Source organism: Cololabis saira, chromosome 8 (assembly GCF_033807715.1).
Source record: "Cololabis saira isolate AMF1-May2022 chromosome 8, fColSai1.1, whole genome shotgun sequence".
NCBI classification, from domain to species: domain Eukaryota; kingdom Metazoa; phylum Chordata; class Actinopteri; order Beloniformes; family Belonidae; genus Cololabis; species Cololabis saira.
This window is the reverse complement of record NC_084594.1, coordinates 13,404,725-13,422,816: the sequence shown is the minus strand read 5'-3', so window position 1 is coordinate 13,422,816 and position 18,092 is coordinate 13,404,725. Positions and strand designations below refer to the sequence as shown.

Below are 18,092 nucleotides of genomic sequence, written 5' to 3'. Positions count from 1 at the left end.
TGGACTGATTTTAGATCACAGTGGAATATGAAAACTGTTTATGGGTCAAGTTGCAGACAGTTGCATTATATATCATACATGCATATATGAGTCTGGGTGTCACCTTCAACACTTTCTTTCAAAGCGCACATCAATAACATAATATAATATAATATAATATATATATATATATTTATATATAATAATTTACTCAACATTAATCGCCTCCATCCCTTTCTCAGACTTCTGCCATCCTATTCCACAGCCTTGTCATCTCTCACCTTGATTCCTGTTAAATAAAATGTATTATTATTTTATTGTTTATTTTTTCTAAATTTATAAGGAATGGTATTTGTCACAACATTTCTTTTACATTTTTATGAACATCAGACATAAAGTCCAAGTCCAAGTCATATAATTATTAAATTATATATTACTAATCATGCAAGATAAAACTTTCAACTTGTTTTGGTTTGAAAGCTTCAGTCACACAAATGTGGACTGGTAATCTTCTTAAGATGAATATTTTGAGTTTTTATGTCAAAAGAAACAGTCTCTACTGTACTAACAGGGGCAAAACAGGAGGGATCTACCTCCTTCCCACTACCCCCTTCCCAAAGACATGTGACTACAGTATTTAGTCAAATCATCATTAGGTGAAACACATACAGTACTAGGGATGGGTACCGAAACCCGGTTCCAAAATTGGAACCGGAACCGAAATCCAAAAATTCGATATTCGTTTAAAAATGCGCATTTCGAATCTTCATTTCGAATCCTGGGAGTTTTTTTTTTTTTTTTTCTCTCTCTCTCTCTCCCCCCGCCCCCCGCGCGCGCTCTGAGTATTACGTCACATCCGCGGCTGCGCTGTAAGTGGCGGGGCCTTCGTCCTGCGGCGTCCCCGCGTCGTCGGGCGGGGTTTTCGCGGGGCGGTGTCCGGCACCGCGCGGAAGGCGGACCGGTGGGGGGGGGTCGGGTTCGGCGGTGGCAACTCTGGACGCGCGCCGGGCCCTTCTCGCGGATCTCCCCAGCTGCGACGCCCGTGGGGGACCCGTTAACGCGGGCCCCCGGCAGGTCGCCTCTAGGGTTACCACCTTTCAGAAATATAAATAATGAACGCCTGATTTCAGCAGTGCAGGCGCCAAAAAGGGACATCCCCAAAACTTCTAAACTGCATAGAAATGTATTTATTTTATATAAAAAAAACTAAATGCTTTGATTTAAAGTGCTTTAATAGCATTGAACTTGCACGACTGTACAGACAGACAGCCATATAGCAACTGAAATATCCTCTGCTGCTATCTGTAGCCTAGGTCCACATCAGCCCAGATGTAGAATATAGCTACAGGCAGTACTCGAGTAGAGGGGGGATGAGGGGGGGTGGCATCCCCCCTGAAATAAAAACGGTCCAAATCATCCCTCCTGAAATAAAAACGGTCCAAATCATCCCCCCTGTAAAACTTCCATCCCCCCTTTCCATCCATTAGTAATTTCATCAATGAATGTGGTTTTACTGCTATTTCAACATTTAGAGTCATCACCAGAAAAATAACTTGACAATTTTCACTTGTTTCAAGTAAATTTTCACTTGAAATAAGTAGGAAAATCTGCTGGTGGGACAAGATTTATCTTCTTATTACAAGCAAAAAAATCTTGTTTTTTCTACTTATTTCAAGTGAAAATCTACTTGAAACAGGTGAAAATTGTTGTTTTTTCCAGTGATGAGTCTTGTTTTAAGTGTAATGGGATTTTTTTTTACTAAAATGAGACATTTTAACTAGAAATAGGACAAATATTCTTGTTAAGATTTTGAGTTTTTTTGAGTTTTACTTATCCTGTGAAGAACAGAGTCATATTGATAAGTTCAGAAAACTGTTTTTTATTGTTGTGTTTTGATGTATTTGATGTAAGCCCAGTGGATATTTAAAGCTTACAGAAGTCTGCATTTAACTGCTGCTATGTCATTCCTGCAGTATTTCTGCAGGTGATTTGGTCACTCCTATTATTTGTAATATATTATATTATTTGTAATCAGCACAGGCAGGCTGAGGGGAGACCACTTTATATATGTTAAAGCAAGAAAAAACCTGGTTTTCACAATAAGTGCAGTGCATAGATGACGGGGGAATATGAACTGGCCTGAAAAATTTTTTTCAGTCAAAAATATTTTTTTTGCTTTAATCCCTGGTATCGGATACGGTATTCGAAAAGAATCGGAATCGAAATGAGGATTCGAAATAGGAATCGGATTCGATGAAAATGCAAACGATACCCATCCCTATACAGTACACAGTTTTCTTGCAGCATAGTAAGTTTATTTAATTACAGACCTGGTGCACTATTAATAAAAAGAAGAAATCTGTTTCATTTCCATCCATCATATTATACCTTTTCATTCTATTGTCTCTTTTTGTCCACAAAGTGCACACATTTACCTTCTGTTACCAATACTAAGACAGTTGTCTGTTTTATTATTCCCAATTTAATATGAAGCCATACCACAAAATTATTACCATGTACTGTTTTTGCTGCGAACTGAAGAACGTATTAGATAATCATAATTTTTACTGAAAAAACTAGTTAAAAGGCACATACGAAAAAAAAAGTGTGACTTTTTACTTAAAAACTCAGACGTCACACCTCTGACTTTCTTTGGCTAACCCTGGTGTAGATATCTGTTGCAGAGTTATGTGACATTAACATACCATCCAGATCTCTGCACTTGATTCCCGATCATGTTGGATATATCATAAGCACTTTGTATTGCATTATTTGTATGAAAAGTGCTATATAAATAAAGTTTGATTTGATTTGATTTAGTGAACCTCAGGAGTGGGTAACACCATTTCTCCACCTGATGGAAAAAGGGGATGGAGTAGAGGCAGTATGTATCACTCCACCTCTAAAACCAGCTGGGTTCATACTCAGTTGATGTATTTTGACTAAAACGTATCACAGGCATTTCATTCATCCTTTAGGAAACCAGATGTCATAATAGGACTCTTTGAAGAAGTTCCCTGAGAAAATTGGTGGTGCGAGGTCATCAAAGTCTTCAGCACAACTTCACAGTACGCCTCATCAGTCAAACGTGCATCTCAAGTGTTGTATTTGTATATATAGCCCTGCAGCTGGCTGCTAACTGAACACCGCAACTAATCACTAACAACACCGTCCCTGTATCCTCTAGCAGAAAACCTTTGCACATGCCTCTTGGGAGCGAGAAACTTCACTCAGAGTGCATGTTCACACTCATTCAACCTGGCTGTTTCTCATGTGCATTAAAAAAAAAAGCAGAAGACCCTTTGTGTCAATTTTATTAGTAAACAACTGACAATTCCCTTTTAACACATTTGGGATTACACTGCAAACAAGTCTTCTCAGGCATTTTATCATAATCATCTTGAAACTGTAAAAAGCCAAATATTGCAACTACAATGTTGATAGTTTTACTGCAAATGGCATACAGATGTATTGTGTTCACAAAAAGAAGACATGGAATAGGAGTATAATTGTTAATTTGTGTCATATCTGATGGCATAATTCTACACCGTAAAAGATATATAATATAGAGTAATCACATTCCCAGGACCAGCCTGAGACTTTTGGTAGTTTTTTTTTTTTTGCTCAAACAAAACTACTGGAACATCATTAATGTCATGTCTCCTGTTTCCAAAAAGGGGGAAATTACAAAGTTACAATGATCAAACTTTCATGCAATTAGCACTTAAAATAATAATATTATATTCACCATGAAAAAAAAAGGCGGTTAATTATGTGTGGTGTGATAAAACAGCTTTGGCACCACCATCTTCAAAGTAATAAGAACTGAGCAGACACCTTAAACAACATGAAAAGAGATAAAAATTCAAACACTCGGAGATATTTCATTCAGCGATTTCACAGAAATAACAGAGTGCAGACAGAGCATGAAATATGCGCCTATTAACACAGAGAGTCAAAGGCCAGCTTTCAAAGTACCAAAGTTTTGTCCCTTTTCAATGCGTTTCCTGAAAACATGGTTTAAAAACTAGCTAGAGTTGGCAATATAGTGTTTAGTGCTGCACGGTTATTAATGACAGACGAAATAAAGTTTATTTTCCCAGATTTTTTTTTTTTTGGAGGAACAGCTTGCTCCTTCACATTGTTTATTTGGTTGACTGTGAGGGAAAACAGTCATAAAATCAGCATAAATGAGATCAATATAACCTGCAATTACTTTTTATGGGGACTGAGAGGTGAGATCACACAGATTAAGTCACATTCTGAATAAAAAAAACAACAAAAAAAACAAAACAACTATTGCACTCCACAGGAAAATCCTCAAAATTAGGCAACATTGCTTGAACACAAGTCAACAACTTCTTTTCTGTTTTTAACCAAATATGAAAAGAAATAAACACACAGGGCGAAAACTATGCAGAATTAATAAACCAGTTTTGGCTCCATGGCTGATTCTGTCCAATTAATTCAAAATATCAGAAGCAAATGTTGCTACTTCAGTAAAGCACCAGGGTGGCTGGGAGGAAATCAGACACGGGAATGTAAATGGTTCTGTGAAAAGCTCTCAAAAGCAGTGAGCACCTGCAGAAATGAGGCACAAAACGTGGGAGAAATGTGTTTAAAAAAAAAAGAAATACAGAAAGCAGACTCTGCAAGAAATAGCTACAGTAATTCAGAGCAGAATGGAGACCAAGGTTCAACAAGGGGTCAGCATGTCGACGCAGCAGCATGTCTGACTCTCCACCTATAAAACTCCTGCTAACGTGAGATTTGAGCTGTAAAATAGAAATTTCCAGATCTCACCGTTTTCATTGCAAGCCAAGCAATAAAACAACATTAGATGTGAGTTCTGGTGCCGATCACTGGGGGGGGTGGAGTTTATGGGACAATTAAAGAATTTGGCAAAAACCTCACAAAAATCCTCTGTTTAACTGTTGCCAAGTTGCGGCAAAAGACCAAAGAAGAGATTGCTCACCAGTGAACAGTTAACACTGGCAGTAATCTCTAGCATGTGTTTTGTACACAGGAGTCTGTGAATACACGGTCAGGTACTACCTGAACAGGAGAGCAGATGGCGGGAGATGTAAATGTTCTTATATTCAGATCAGTCAAGTCTCTGTTTTAAGCTCTCATTTAATATCGAGTGATTATGACGGTAAGGTCCTTCTGATAATGGAGGTTCCGTTTCACAATAAATATGCATTTTTCTTAATAAGTGGAAATACAAATATCCTTTAAACCCGAAAGGAGGGGAGGGGCTGAGTTTGAGGAACGTGATTTTTCCCTTTCTGCTCCAGTTTGATCAGAATTTGTCCATCAAGTATGAGGCTAGAAGAGTAAAATAGATTAGCCTGACTTTGGCTTTATGATAAGTGCTAAGAAACCCTCTCCCGACTCCAGCTACATATTTATATTGTAACAGACATGATAGGTATGTCAGTTATACATCATACTGAACCGTTCCCTCAGCGTAGAGGAAGCAGGCTCAGACACACTTCTCATTTCTCCATATTTTACTGCATGATTGTGGTTTACATCCAAAAAGCGCTGGTATTTTACCTTGATCAAAGTGGCAATCACACAATAGCATTTAAATTATGCATTCACAATCTGTCCTTAGATAATAACAACTTCTCTATTCGAAATCTTGCATACATGAGTGAGTATGAACATTACCGGTCAAGATGGTTCCTTAATGAACTCAAGGACGGTTCTTTGTGAACTCTCTCTCTCTCTTTCTTTTAAAACAAATAAACAAACAGACAAAATAACAAAATAAACAGTAACTTAAGAAAAAATAATAAACAGTAACTTAAGAAAAATAACTGCATGAGGTTAAATCACCTCTTTGGATTTTTTTCTTGAAGATGCTAAGATTTGTACAAATCCACAACTGTTCTTCTAACAGAACTTTGCCAATGATCCACCAAACTGAAGCTGGAGTTCGTTAGAGAAGCCAGGACAGCTGGATATGTGACGGTATCTGTGAATATATAAACGCAAGCATTTCACCAACGTTTGGCAAACTTGAAGTGTTTCTCTTGCCGGCAGACTGTGATGCATGATGATGTCCTGATAGTGAATGTCATTTAAGAAGAAAAATAACAAAGTTGCTGCAGCACTGCCGCACTCAGGTGTCGGTGGCTGCAGCGTGTTTGAGAGTGTGTGGTGGTTCTGAGCTGAAATAGGCCCGGAGCATGGCGGGAGAGTCAAGGTCAGGTCACAGGTCGTGGTGGGGACGGCCACCAGCGTCATCAGCAGCACGTCCTGCGAGACTCTGAGGCCTGTCGTCCCAATTTGAAACCTTTTCCTGAGGTTCCTCCTGCTGCTTCAACAACGGGGATGCGCCGACCTGTGCGCATAAACACGTGCACAAACTTTCACAGCATCCTGCAGCACTCAGCTTTCCTTTTCCACTTTTAAGCAACTGAATGAACACTTTACTCACTACCCCCACCGCGCATATTAAGTGCAGAGGAAATGCAGGTGCTACTTTAAAAAAAGCTAAACAAGCAAAAAGAAAAATATGTGAGTACCGGTAGTGGCATGTTACAGATCAATATGTAGTTAATATTTCACAATAACTTTTTTTTTTTTCCACCCAGTTACCCAACCTGTTTGCAAACCAGGTTATAATCTAAATTTATATTTAAATCAAATATTATGTATTATATCACTATTTATAGAAGTGTCTTCGTTCCCACTGTAAAAAGAAAAACAGTTGCACCAGGTTTTTGTATCAAAGGTTGCTATTATATTCACAAGAAAATGGAATCTGCTTTACTGCCTTATGCAAAGAAATAAAAAGCTTTAAAGACCTTCTTTTTTAATGTATTCAATACATACATTTCTGAGACCTCTGCACCACCCCCATGATGAAAAAATATAGAAAAATAGTTTTATAAAATTAAAAAAACCAAACAAATCAAATAAATAGAAATATAAACAAAATTCCCCGGTGTATTACAAAAATTAAAAAAATTTGAAAAATATTATAGATAAAAATTGGGGGTATTTTTAATTTCAAATTAAAAGAACATATATTTTTCTGTATATTATGTCATATATCTGGCATTAAGGGGTTCAAAATTTTATTCTGACACATTATTGAAAATACAGCATCTAAATAAAGAGAATAAAATAATTATCTCAAGGATGTTAAACAAGACCCTAAGGATGTTCGCACCCGGTGTCTGGATTAGTTAAGAAACACACTCACTTATCTCTATAAACACTTCGTTGATGTTAATGGCATTCTTGGCGCTGGTCTCCACAAAGATGGCGTGGATGGAGTCGGCATAGTCCTTGGCATCCTTTTCTAGCACTTCCCTGGAATTATATGACAACTAATTATAAATATTATGGTGCAGTGCGAGTACAGATACTCCTAGTAAACACTGAATGTTATCCTGCAGATGTTATGTGGGAGATTTCAGTACTTGACAGATGCATGTGGGAGACGATGTTCCAGTTCCGTGTAAGATAACAGTTACGAATTCAAAATGATTTATTGCATTTCTGGGCAGGATATCAGAGCACATTCTGATGCAAAAAGGTAAAAAACATGATTTTTTTATAACTTAAAACTCCCAATATTAAGATGCAAACAAGGAGCCGTTGTCATGCTTCACACTAACATTATTTATACAACAGACACATCATCTCAGATAAGCCTCACCTGGCATCTATTAGGTCACATTTGTTGCCAGCGATGGCGACTACTATGTTGGGAGGGCCGTGCTGGCGAAGCTCTTTCACCCAGTTCTTCAGTGTTTGGAAGGAGTCCTGGTAGCGTAGGTAAACATGTTAGACTAGACGAAACAAACGGGAAAGCTTACAGAGTCTCCTGTGAGAGTTTAAGGAGTGGTATATAGCAAATCTGGGAAAAAGTTAGTCTTTTTATGGGGGGAAAAAGAAAGGTCAGCACCAGTCTCATGTCAAAATGGATAAATGATAGTAAAATCAAGAGTAATTTTAGTTTATACGTTTTTGTTTTAGCAATCATCTCTAATGAATGCTACAAGTTGAACCATGGTCAATGGTGAGTGACATTTAGTTCTCTTACATTTGTCATGCATGCGCTTAGAATTCACAATAAAAGACGAACCTGAAGCTGAACTTGAACAAAAAGTAGAAGCCAGCAACCAATTAGCTTACTTTACCTTAAAGGCACGAGCCTGGGAGGGAAAGAGCTGTGCAGCTCTGTCAAAGTCTGAGAAAAGCTGCCTTTTTGGACCTCCAACATGATTTATCTTTCATTTTAATATGGTTTTTGCACAGGTCTTTCCCCCTCGTTTCCAGTCTTCATTTCACTCATGCGGTGATAACCACCACTCCGAGTCGACTTATATTTATAGAACACGAGAGCGGACTGAACATAGTGTTACCGATCAGATGCAAGAACGTCAAAAAAGGACTTTAATGCCAATGTTAATATTAACATGCAGGGAAAGATCAAGTAATAAATATGTGACCTCTTTTGTGATGTCATAAACAATGATGGCCGCTGCTGAACCTCTGTAGTACATCGGAGCCAAAGCACGAAACTGCGGGAAGATTGATAGAGGCTGTTAATAGACGAGTACTGATCAATAATATTATGTATCAACTCTTCAGAAGAAAATTCACATCTGCTATGTAAATCCTGTGTCTAAAGCCATTTGATAACCCTCATCGCTGATTTATACAGTATAAACGGTTTACATGCTTCCACATCATCAACTGACTTCAGCTTTGAATCCATGAGTGGGAAGAACACGAATGAAATTAATCTTATTAGAAAGCAACCATTGCTGACTCATCTTGAAAATCCTTGATTTCCTTCTAATTCTTTATTTTTTGGGGATATGAAAAGAACATTAAATATATGTTTTAGCCTAACTACGCAGATGTACATTTTGTACATCCCCTTAAAACAATGTGGATTTTTATGTACCGTGCCTAATCCCTTCTACAGGAAGAGACTTAACAGAAATTACATTTCTGGGGTGTCTTTTTAACTCTATTGTGTGCAACAAACTCAAAATAGAATGCAAAACAAATGCCAAAAAACTAAGACATCAAGTACTATTTACATAACCAAAAAGCCCAGTGTTCTGCTGCCGTAAGCCGAGACTGCGTTTGAGAGTGGAAGTATGGTAAGTCTTCCCGTTTCACACATGTGAAAACTATCAAGCGAAAGATGAGCAGAAAGTGTCAAAAGCTGTCAGCATTTGGATATTTATGGAAGAGCATACATTTGATATTATCCCAATAAATCACAAGGACCTACTTAATCAAAACAGCATGTGAAAAATGTCTAAGTCCAAACCCCAAGGCTGGGAGGCGTGAGGGTTTGCCAGTACTCGGTACGTGCTGGTAAAACTCTGGCCAATGCACAGTAAGACTTGGCTTCATCGATAAGCCTGCTGCGATAATATTTTAAAACATATTGATTTTCTTCATCATATTTGAAGGGAATTATATGTTTAAATCCAACTAAGATGCCAGAGCTCCGCCAGCATCCAAAACCTTCACACTACAACATTCAATCATCTCTAAGCACCAGAACTGATGACAACGTTGAGTAAATCAACCATCTTTAACTCGAGCTGTGGAATTTACTTCATTTTTGCTGACCTGTATGCAGCAAGGACTTCTGCTTAGCAAAACTAAACTGAAGTTTGTGATTTTTTAATATTATTTTCTTTCTATTTCCTTTTGAAAAGCTTTGGAAACTCAAACCTTTAAAGACGATCAACTCATTTTTCAAACATATATTTAAAAAACAGCAACAAGTAAGTAAATTTGTTGAATATATTTAACAAAATGCAAATCACTAAGTAAGTTTAAACAAATCTTTAAAATCAATAGTCTTTATGGATACAAAACGGAAATGGACTAATGAACTGATAGCCAGTGACCAAAGTGCCTTGCTCAGCTGAACCACTTTTTCTTTTCTTTTATGCTTTTCTTTTAGAAGTTCTGTGAAATGAAGAAATGGTAAAAACAGAACATTAGAAGGGGTAGGACTAAAAAAGTTTTTTGAAACTTCATCCTACACCCTTTCAAACAGGAAATATTTATCTACATATAGATTTGTCTCTTTAATTTGCTTTGTTTTGCTTATGTTTTTTTTTTTTTTTTTCGGTATATACATTTTATGTATTCTGATTATTTTTTTGTTTTAACCTGTTTGAATAAATAATTAAACGAAACGAATATTTAACAAAATGACTCACTTCAGCAAAAGAAAAAAAAGAAAAAAGACATTTTTAATCTAGAAATGTATTTATTCTTACAATAATAGTCTGGACTGAAGCTTCTACCAGGCTAATAAAGCCATACATTACAAGTTATATATAACTTATGAATGTTCAGTTATTGTATGACATTGATGTCATACATTGACTAATGATATTTATTTAAAATTAAGTCCAAAATATCTTTCATTTAGAGTGACACCGCCTTTCCCGCCAATTCTATTTTCCTTTAAAACAGGATGGAATAAACTATCCGTCTTGGAGTGACAGTGTTACCCTAGTGAAGCCCACATTCCACAAAATAAAAAGTTGTTACTGGCTCCAAGTCTGGCAGTGAGTGTCCAACTTGGGATAGTTGGCAGAGGAGGAGAGCGCTATCTATTTTGTTGGCGAGCGCTGAGGCCGCGCCACCGCCAGTCCTGTGTGGTCTATGTGTGCCTTAATCCAGAGAGCAATCACAGCAAGGCCAGATGTCTGGCCACACAGGAGCGCAGAACACCACTCTGGTGATGCCCCGGGAGAGCTGATTAATTACCGAAACAAAGAGCTGTGCGTATAATGAATGGACCCTCCTTTTTGCAGCAACATGCTGGGTTCCCTTTGCTTGTTTCTGTAAGAAATGCCTGTAAGAAATGCGTAAAGCCTTGTCTCAATCTGAGATGTGATTTCTGGATTGTGGAAATCGCGGAGCTTTCTCTCTCTCTCTACTTCTGACTCCAATTACACATGCTTAGCTGGCTTTATTATCCCTTCATCCAACTTATTAAATTTGGCTCGACCAAAACTCCAAACACTTTAGAAAACAAGCAATGAGAAGCTTTGCAGGAAAAATACAAGTGGAGACATATTCAAAACCCACCAAAAGGAATGTGCTACTTTTTCACTCCCAAAAGTGAACTACTTGTGAGATGAAGAGGCCCCCTATGTGTGAAAGAGTGGAATTGTGGACATAAAATGTTTACAGGAAAAGTTTGTCACACAGAGGGAAAAAAAAAAGAGGAAATGGCAGAAACTCTCAGATAAGACAGTTTCAGCTTATCCACTTTTCTTATCTTAAATAAAGCTGCGAAGATGTCCCCTAAAGACCGTGAGGAAGAAGAATAAAAGGAAAGCCGCATCTTATCTCACCTCAATGGAGAGTGGAGCAGCAACGACACAGTTTAGCGGATGTCTGTGCGTGAGAAAAGGGAAAGGCCGTGCAGAGAAAAAGGGGAAGTTGTGTGGATGTGTAATGCAGGGAAATGCAGCCTGCAGAATGTGAGTCAAAGGAGAAGACGCTTCCTTACACTTAAACTTTCTGGGGACTGGTGTCGATTTCACCGGATCAAACACCAAAAATGTGTCTCGTTTCCTTCTGTATATGAAGTGTAAATGTGTGGGGGGGAAAATGGCATTTATAGACAAAGATGAGTGAAAATTATAAATTAAGTGGCCCCTCTGTGTAACAAAAAACACTTTTCAGAGGCATGACTGCATAAAATAAATGCAAGTGCAGACTTCTGGCAATCCTCAGTGGGTACATAAAATAGGAGTGAGGAAGAAAGTGACGGTTTGAGGGGGAAAAATGGAACAGGGAAGGCAAGAAAAAGGACAAATCATGACAGATTCAATGTTTTAAACTCAAACACCACTAACCGCATGAAAATCATCACAAGCCCTATGATTAAAAGTAAAGAGACTAACCATAGCGACTAACGCAGAGTAAAAAGTGCAGTTAGTTACTGTTGAGGAGGCAGAACCTACGGATAGAAAGGAAAATGTTGCCCCCTGTCAGGAGTAATAACTAACTGCAGTCTTCACAGGTCTCATTTAGGGAGTGGCACACAGACTTGTTGATAGCTCGTTCACTTCCTTCAAAACCACTCGAAGGGGAAATAGCAGGCCTCTGAATGTGCCAAACAGGCAACAAAATCACAACCGTGCTCTGTTGTAACACATCCCATCATCTGGAAACTCTGCACCAGCATAATTAACGAATCTGCTGAGGCCAATCTTTTTGTGGACGTCACTAACCCGCTCCTGTCCTGCCGTGTCCCAGATTAGGAACTTGTGCAGCTCATTTTGGTATTGGACTGTCTTGGTCATGAAGGACGCCCTGTTGAAGAGAAACAGTAGCCATGAGACACTATTCATTTGTTATTTGTTTTCTCCATTACCTAACGTTGCAACATGAAAGTTAAACGCATGAGGCCAAAGGACGTGTTTAGAAAATGATTACACAGTTTAATTATGTAATTGCACATATTCACTTCATGATTTGCTATGATTCCTTCCTTGATTAGCCAGATCTGCACATCATATAGTCCTTACAGGAATATAAAGCACGTGAAAACAGTATAAACAACATCACAGGTAGAACGGCAAGCAAGGTTTTAACTGTTTTCTAGCTAAATTCTCCATTTAATAATACTGAAACATCCAATATGTGCAGGTGGAAAGTCTTAATAAGAGAAATCTGCACAAAGATATATTCCTGCAGAGCATGAATAAGATATGATACGTGTTTATAATAGTCCAATATAGAAGGAGATATATTTCTGACATGGAGTTCAAATGCTAATGTGAAATGAGTGTGCCTCACTCTGCTGCACCTCTCACTTTGTATTTCTTTGTATAATGTATATAATCTTTTTGTATTTTTTGTATAATTGTCTTGTAAAATTGTAAAATTGTAAATAGGTTATTTTTATTTTATTCAGAACTGTCCCTTTTCTTTTCTCTTTTTTCTTCTCTACCTCAAACTGCTGCACCTTAAATGTTTATTCTGTATCATAGAAATACCACATTTGTTTTATTGTTTATTTTACTACCAAAGAGCGAAATTACTGGAGTCAAATTCCTTGTTGGACAATGTTCGAACCTGGCCAATAAAGCTGATTCTGATTTCTGATTCTGATTTTTCAGAAAGCAGACCTTTTGTTTTTAATTAAATAAACCACACCAATGTGGCTGTAGACTAATATTGAGTAGGTCATGCCTCCAAAATAGCTATGAGTAGTTTGGTACCAGGGTATTAGCAGTAGGTCTTTTGGGCCCTGTGGGTTGTATTTTGGGTCTTTGGATTGATTTTAAGGTCCTTCTAGTTGTGTCTGAATGGTCTTGAGTCCTCTTCTTTTGCAGAACTACTTTCACCATGTCAACCCTCGCGGACCCTGTGGTCCTCTGCTACTGGCCTTTCATTAATTCCAAAAGGTAATACAAAAACCCATGGTGAGGCGGCCTTCTACTTCCATGCCCCACGAATGTGGAATAGCCTGCTGGTGGACCTGCGGGCCACAGAGAATGTTGAGATTTAAAAAAAAAAAAAAAAAGGCTAAAGACCCACTTTTTTAAGCCGGGCATACACTGTGCGATTATCGGCTCGTTTTGAGCCGATTTTCCAGTCGTGCAACTATTTTTTGGATCGGGCCGGATTTCGTCCCAATCGTAGCTCGTGCCTCGTGCAGTATACGTGGGGTAACGACGAGAGATTAACACCTCACGACGAGCTCCTGATCACAAATCGTGTGCTCGCAAGAAAATCAAACGTGTTTGAAATCCTGGTCGTGCTACGACCCGATTTGCCTCATCCTTTCGCAGAGAGCATGCGCAATCTCTGATGTCACGTCAAAAACTATTATTTGTAGTTTAAAGTGTTGCAAATTCACATTACAAATCATGTTTTAATAGCACAAAAAAAGGCCGCATTTTCCACGTCTGCCCAACCATACGCATACGGCGTAGGGTACGCAGTGACCCACACCGTACGGGGCGCGACGTAGGCTCTGCATTGGTGTAACGCGGTTGGTGTAACGCGGAACCATAAATCAGCCTTTAGTGTGCGCTCTGTGCACTTCTCTTCTCTGTTGTGCTCGTTTTGCTGGGACTACGGGTCCCTCCGCCGAGACACAACTTTTTCTGTATGCGTTCATTGTTGTGTCTAAAAATGATGCGCAGTGCCCACCCAATCAGAAACGGTACAGATATTTTGGGATTTTTTTTATATATATATAAAAAAATTAAATTATAAAAAAATAAAGGATCCCCATAACCTTTGATTGGGTGGGCAGGACACACGTTTGGGTGTGGGCACAGCCCACCCCTGCCCCAAAACCGGCCTCGAGTTCCAGTACACAGAAGTCCGACAGGAGGATTATGATCGTATAGTGTGAACAGACGGGTCGCATCCGAGCATCGGGTCGTACAGTGTGAGAACATAAATCGTGGGCTGTGAACTTTTGAACTCAGCGATTTAGTCGTGCAGTGTGAGATGGAGCTGAATCAAACGATTTAAAATATTGCAGTGTATGCCCAGCTTTAGTCTTGCTTTTAATTAATAGCATTTTATTTCCTTTAATGTACTATTTCGGTCCCTCTGTCCACAGCCTTATTTCATTTCATTTTTGTTTTATTTAACTTTTTTATCATAATGATGCGTTTGTTGCGTGCATGCAGGGGAGTGGGGTCTGTGTGAGGGTAGTTTAGTTTAGTTAGGCATGAATGCCATCTATGTGAATGCCAGGATGTAGGCTTCCCTGATAGAACATGGCACTGTGACAGATGTTAGTGTTATCTTCTAGTACTGATCATATGCAACTTCATCATTGTTTCTAAATGCTTATGACTCTTTTCTATCCACATTAAACCATAAAAGTTTTACTTACAAACTGAAATGGGCTCTACAATGGATCAAAATCTTCTTTCTTTCAACTTATTCATGTGGACGTATATAAAGACATTTTCAAGCTGCAGGAATCTATTTTTTTTTTTTTCAGAAAAAGGTTGTTTTTTTTGGTTTTGTATTTTTAATCATCAAATGGTGAGAAGAATAACTGCAGGTAGATTTCTTGTGAGTTGATCAAATGCCTAACATCGTTCCGCTCCAACTAGAATCAGTGAATCTACTTCATTATACTGTGTTTCTAAATCTACAACCACAAATATGATTAAAACAATTAACAAACTTCATACATGAGAGACAGCAGGTACTTACCCAATTGTTGGGTTTATGTTTGGGTCAAAGCTGTCCTCTACAAATCGCCAGACGATACTTGACTTCCCAACTCCGGTATCCTTCATAGGTAGAATAAAGACTTGTTAAATATGATCAAATCCATTCATACTGTATCTTTGTGTCATTTTTTCACTTCCTGCTCAATTAGTAAGCTGTAAATTGCTGAAAATGAAATAGAAAACAATTCATTGTTATTATTTGAAACTATTTTTAGAAGGTGAAAAACAGGGATCAGTTTGATTACATTACCGGTGGATAAGACCCTTTTTTACTGTTTTGTTACTAGCGGGCTACATGTACATGACTTTTACTGTTTCTTTAAATGATGAATGCAACACAGTCTACTAATGCTCTTTAATACAGGATTAATATGTATTGGCCCGAAACTGACAGGGCAGCATGATGATGCAGATGTTAGCAGTGTCACCTCACAATGAGAAGGTTGCACGGTTCGAATCTCATTTGGGGTGTACCCGTTTTCACCAGATGACAGCTTGGACAGATTGCAGCCTCCTGCGACCTTGGCCAACTGTACCTATTCACTTGTGAAAATTCTCTCTCTCGAAATGGGTCTGGCACGCCTCCCATTCCCAGCGATACAGATTATACAAACCAAATCATAATAGGGGGTCTTCCTGATGACTCACAGGATTGTCGAAGAGCTACTGTGCCCTACAACCAAGATGGTTGCGAAACTCCTAATATTACCTCAGATAAACAAGTTTTACCTGCAAAACCTACATCAACCATTCACTTTTGTGCTGAGTTCACACACCGTCTTGAAGTGGTGGTATTGTTTTAGCAGCTGCATAAGTAAATCCTGTTGTTCCCTTTCTGTTTTTTTTCTTTAACTGTGCAATGACAACTAAGGTGATTCTGATGTCTTTTGTTGAAACTACTTTGGTTGTTGCTTTGCCTACATTGCATGTTTCTCTGATTGGTTCTCTGTCCAATGGTGTCCTGAAGCAAACTGACCTGCATCTATTGGTACTTTCCCCTGGAAACCTGAATCTTGAGGAACCAGAGAAAGGCTATGTAGGAAATAGGAAAAGAATTAGGACAGCTGGCCAGGCTAAGGGGACCTTGAGCAGATTTAACCTAGTATAGAAAATGAATGGATGGACGTAAACTAATCATTATATTCATTTTCTATTGATACTGTTATGTTTTAATAATTTCTTTATAATTTATTTGAAATGATATGTAAAAATCCCAAGCGCAAGATCTTTTGAGTTCAATGAGACAATATCAGATGTATTATTTCCAAGTAACAATGTGATACACAAATTAAAATGAGGCAGAAAAAGAGTCAGTTTTACCATTTGAAACATTAAAACCAAAGCAAAGATGATATTTTAGATTTTTTTTTTTTTTACTAAATTAACAGATAATCAGCAAGTGTGAAATCATTTGTCTGCTCTACTATTCTTCAGAGATAGTTTTTTCTTAAAAGGAGATGGTATAATGGTATTTCAGTAATATATAGTATTTAAGTGACACAATGATTGTATAGCATATGCTGTTACCTACACATTCATTCAACCAGCACTGCTCACAGTAGACCACAAACATAACAACCTGACAATAAATATACATACCGGAAAATAATGTGCAATATCATTCTCTGCAATGTGCAATTATGTAAGTAACATCTGTAAATATCCATCTGTTATTTTTTATATACACTAGTATTTCTTATTATTTATTTTTCTTCTCCTTCTTATTATTGTATATACCAGTTTACTGTTTATAGTGTGTTATTATTACTGTGTGATAACTATTTCTAATGATGCCTCTTGTTTTTGCACTATCCCCTTTGCTGCTGTAATCTGCAAATTTCCCCTCTGTGGGACTATTAAAGGATTTCTTATTCTTATTCTTATTTTTATTCATGCATGCATGAGTGCATGTTATGACTGTGTTTTACTTTTTGAACACCGTAGTACAAGTCAGTTATGTTGTTCAACACAATTATGCAAGTAATTAGTAGTCACTGCAAGTTTGGTTATTAATGTATATGACTTTCTGGAGACCCCTGTAATTTTACAATGATAATAATACAAAATAACACAAATAGGCAGAGAATAATCATATTAAAAAGTAGATTGTACCTTATCTCCTTTAAAAACAGCAACAGTTTAAGACAGAAATGTGATTTATTAAGTCCCATCAGCAGATGACAGAAAAGGTGTGAGGATGTTTAGGAATGACGACACTTTCTTTCTGCTGAAAAGTTAATGCTGCTTTCAGCTGTAATTTATGGTTATTTCAGTCTAGAGATATCTGAGGCAGTTCTTTTTAGCGCTGATAGCAATCAAAAATACTAATAACAATCAAAACACAGTTTACTAACACAAGAGTCAGTATTGGTTCAGGAGCTGGATAGCTGTCCTGATGACACAAGTACAATTTTTTGCTCAGTAAACAGTGACATGTAGGCACATGTGCTAATGTAATAATCGATAATGACTTACCCCAAGGAGACAAACTTTTAACTCTCTCAACGCCATATCAAGTTGGAGATGAAGATCATGGAGAATCTTTGTTTTCCTCTTCAATCTTGAATATTCTGCAGGTGGTGTGAGTTCACTAATAGCTGGCAAATGCACATCTCAAGGTTTTTGGATATAACTTGTTATAACATCCCGTAGTTGGTCATATTCACCATGTTTGTCGTTACCGTAAAGAAGTAACCAGCTAACTAACAGCGAAGCTACTAAACCTCTCGGTCTCCATCTTGAACTACAGCGCCTGGTCACGTGATCTTACGGGATCGGGTTTTTTTTTTTTTTTTTTTTTTTTTTTTTTTGTGAAACACAAAAGAAATTCGATGGTTTTGTTTACACTCAATTGTGTCAAACTTTGTGTCAACGATTCTG

General features: G+C 37.9%; 1 protein-coding gene across 2 annotated transcripts; it reads right to left on the bottom strand.

Moving 5' to 3' along the window:
• Positions 1-3,282: 3,282 nt before the first annotated feature.
• On the bottom strand, positions 3,283-17,949 carry rab22a (RAB22A, member RAS oncogene family). 2 transcript variants are annotated; one of them, XM_061726802.1, is made up of 7 exons: positions 17,688-17,949; positions 15,193-15,272; positions 12,234-12,315; positions 8,454-8,525; positions 7,658-7,764; positions 7,199-7,308; positions 3,283-6,331 (listed from the first exon to the last, which is right to left on the bottom strand). In XM_061726802.1, exons 1-7 carry the CDS (start codon positions 17,721-17,723, stop codon positions 6,234-6,236), a joined length of 585 nt encoding a protein of 194 aa, XP_061582786.1. In that variant the 5' UTR covers positions 17,724-17,949; the 3' UTR covers positions 3,283-6,233. The 2 variants fall into 2 exon arrangements, with proteins under 2 accessions (XP_061582786.1, XP_061582787.1); XM_061726803.1 differs by lacking the exon at positions 8,454-8,525.
• Positions 17,950-18,092: the final 143 nt, after the last annotated feature.

What these genes read in the sequence shown, in the direction of transcription:
- rab22a (XM_061726802.1), bottom strand. Translation starts at nt 17,723, where the DNA reads ATGGCGTTGAGAGAGTTAAAAGTTTGTCTCCTTGGG. An exon ending in ACACGGCAGGACAGGAGCGG is followed by an intron (nt 8,526 to 12,233) that starts GTTAGTGACGTC and finishes ATCTTCCCGCAG; the next exon opens with TTTCGTGCTTTGGCTCCGAT. An exon ending in TTTATGACATCACAAAAGAG is followed by an intron (nt 7,765 to 8,453) that starts GTCACATATTTA and finishes CTACGCTACCAG; the next exon opens with GACTCCTTCCAAACACTGAA.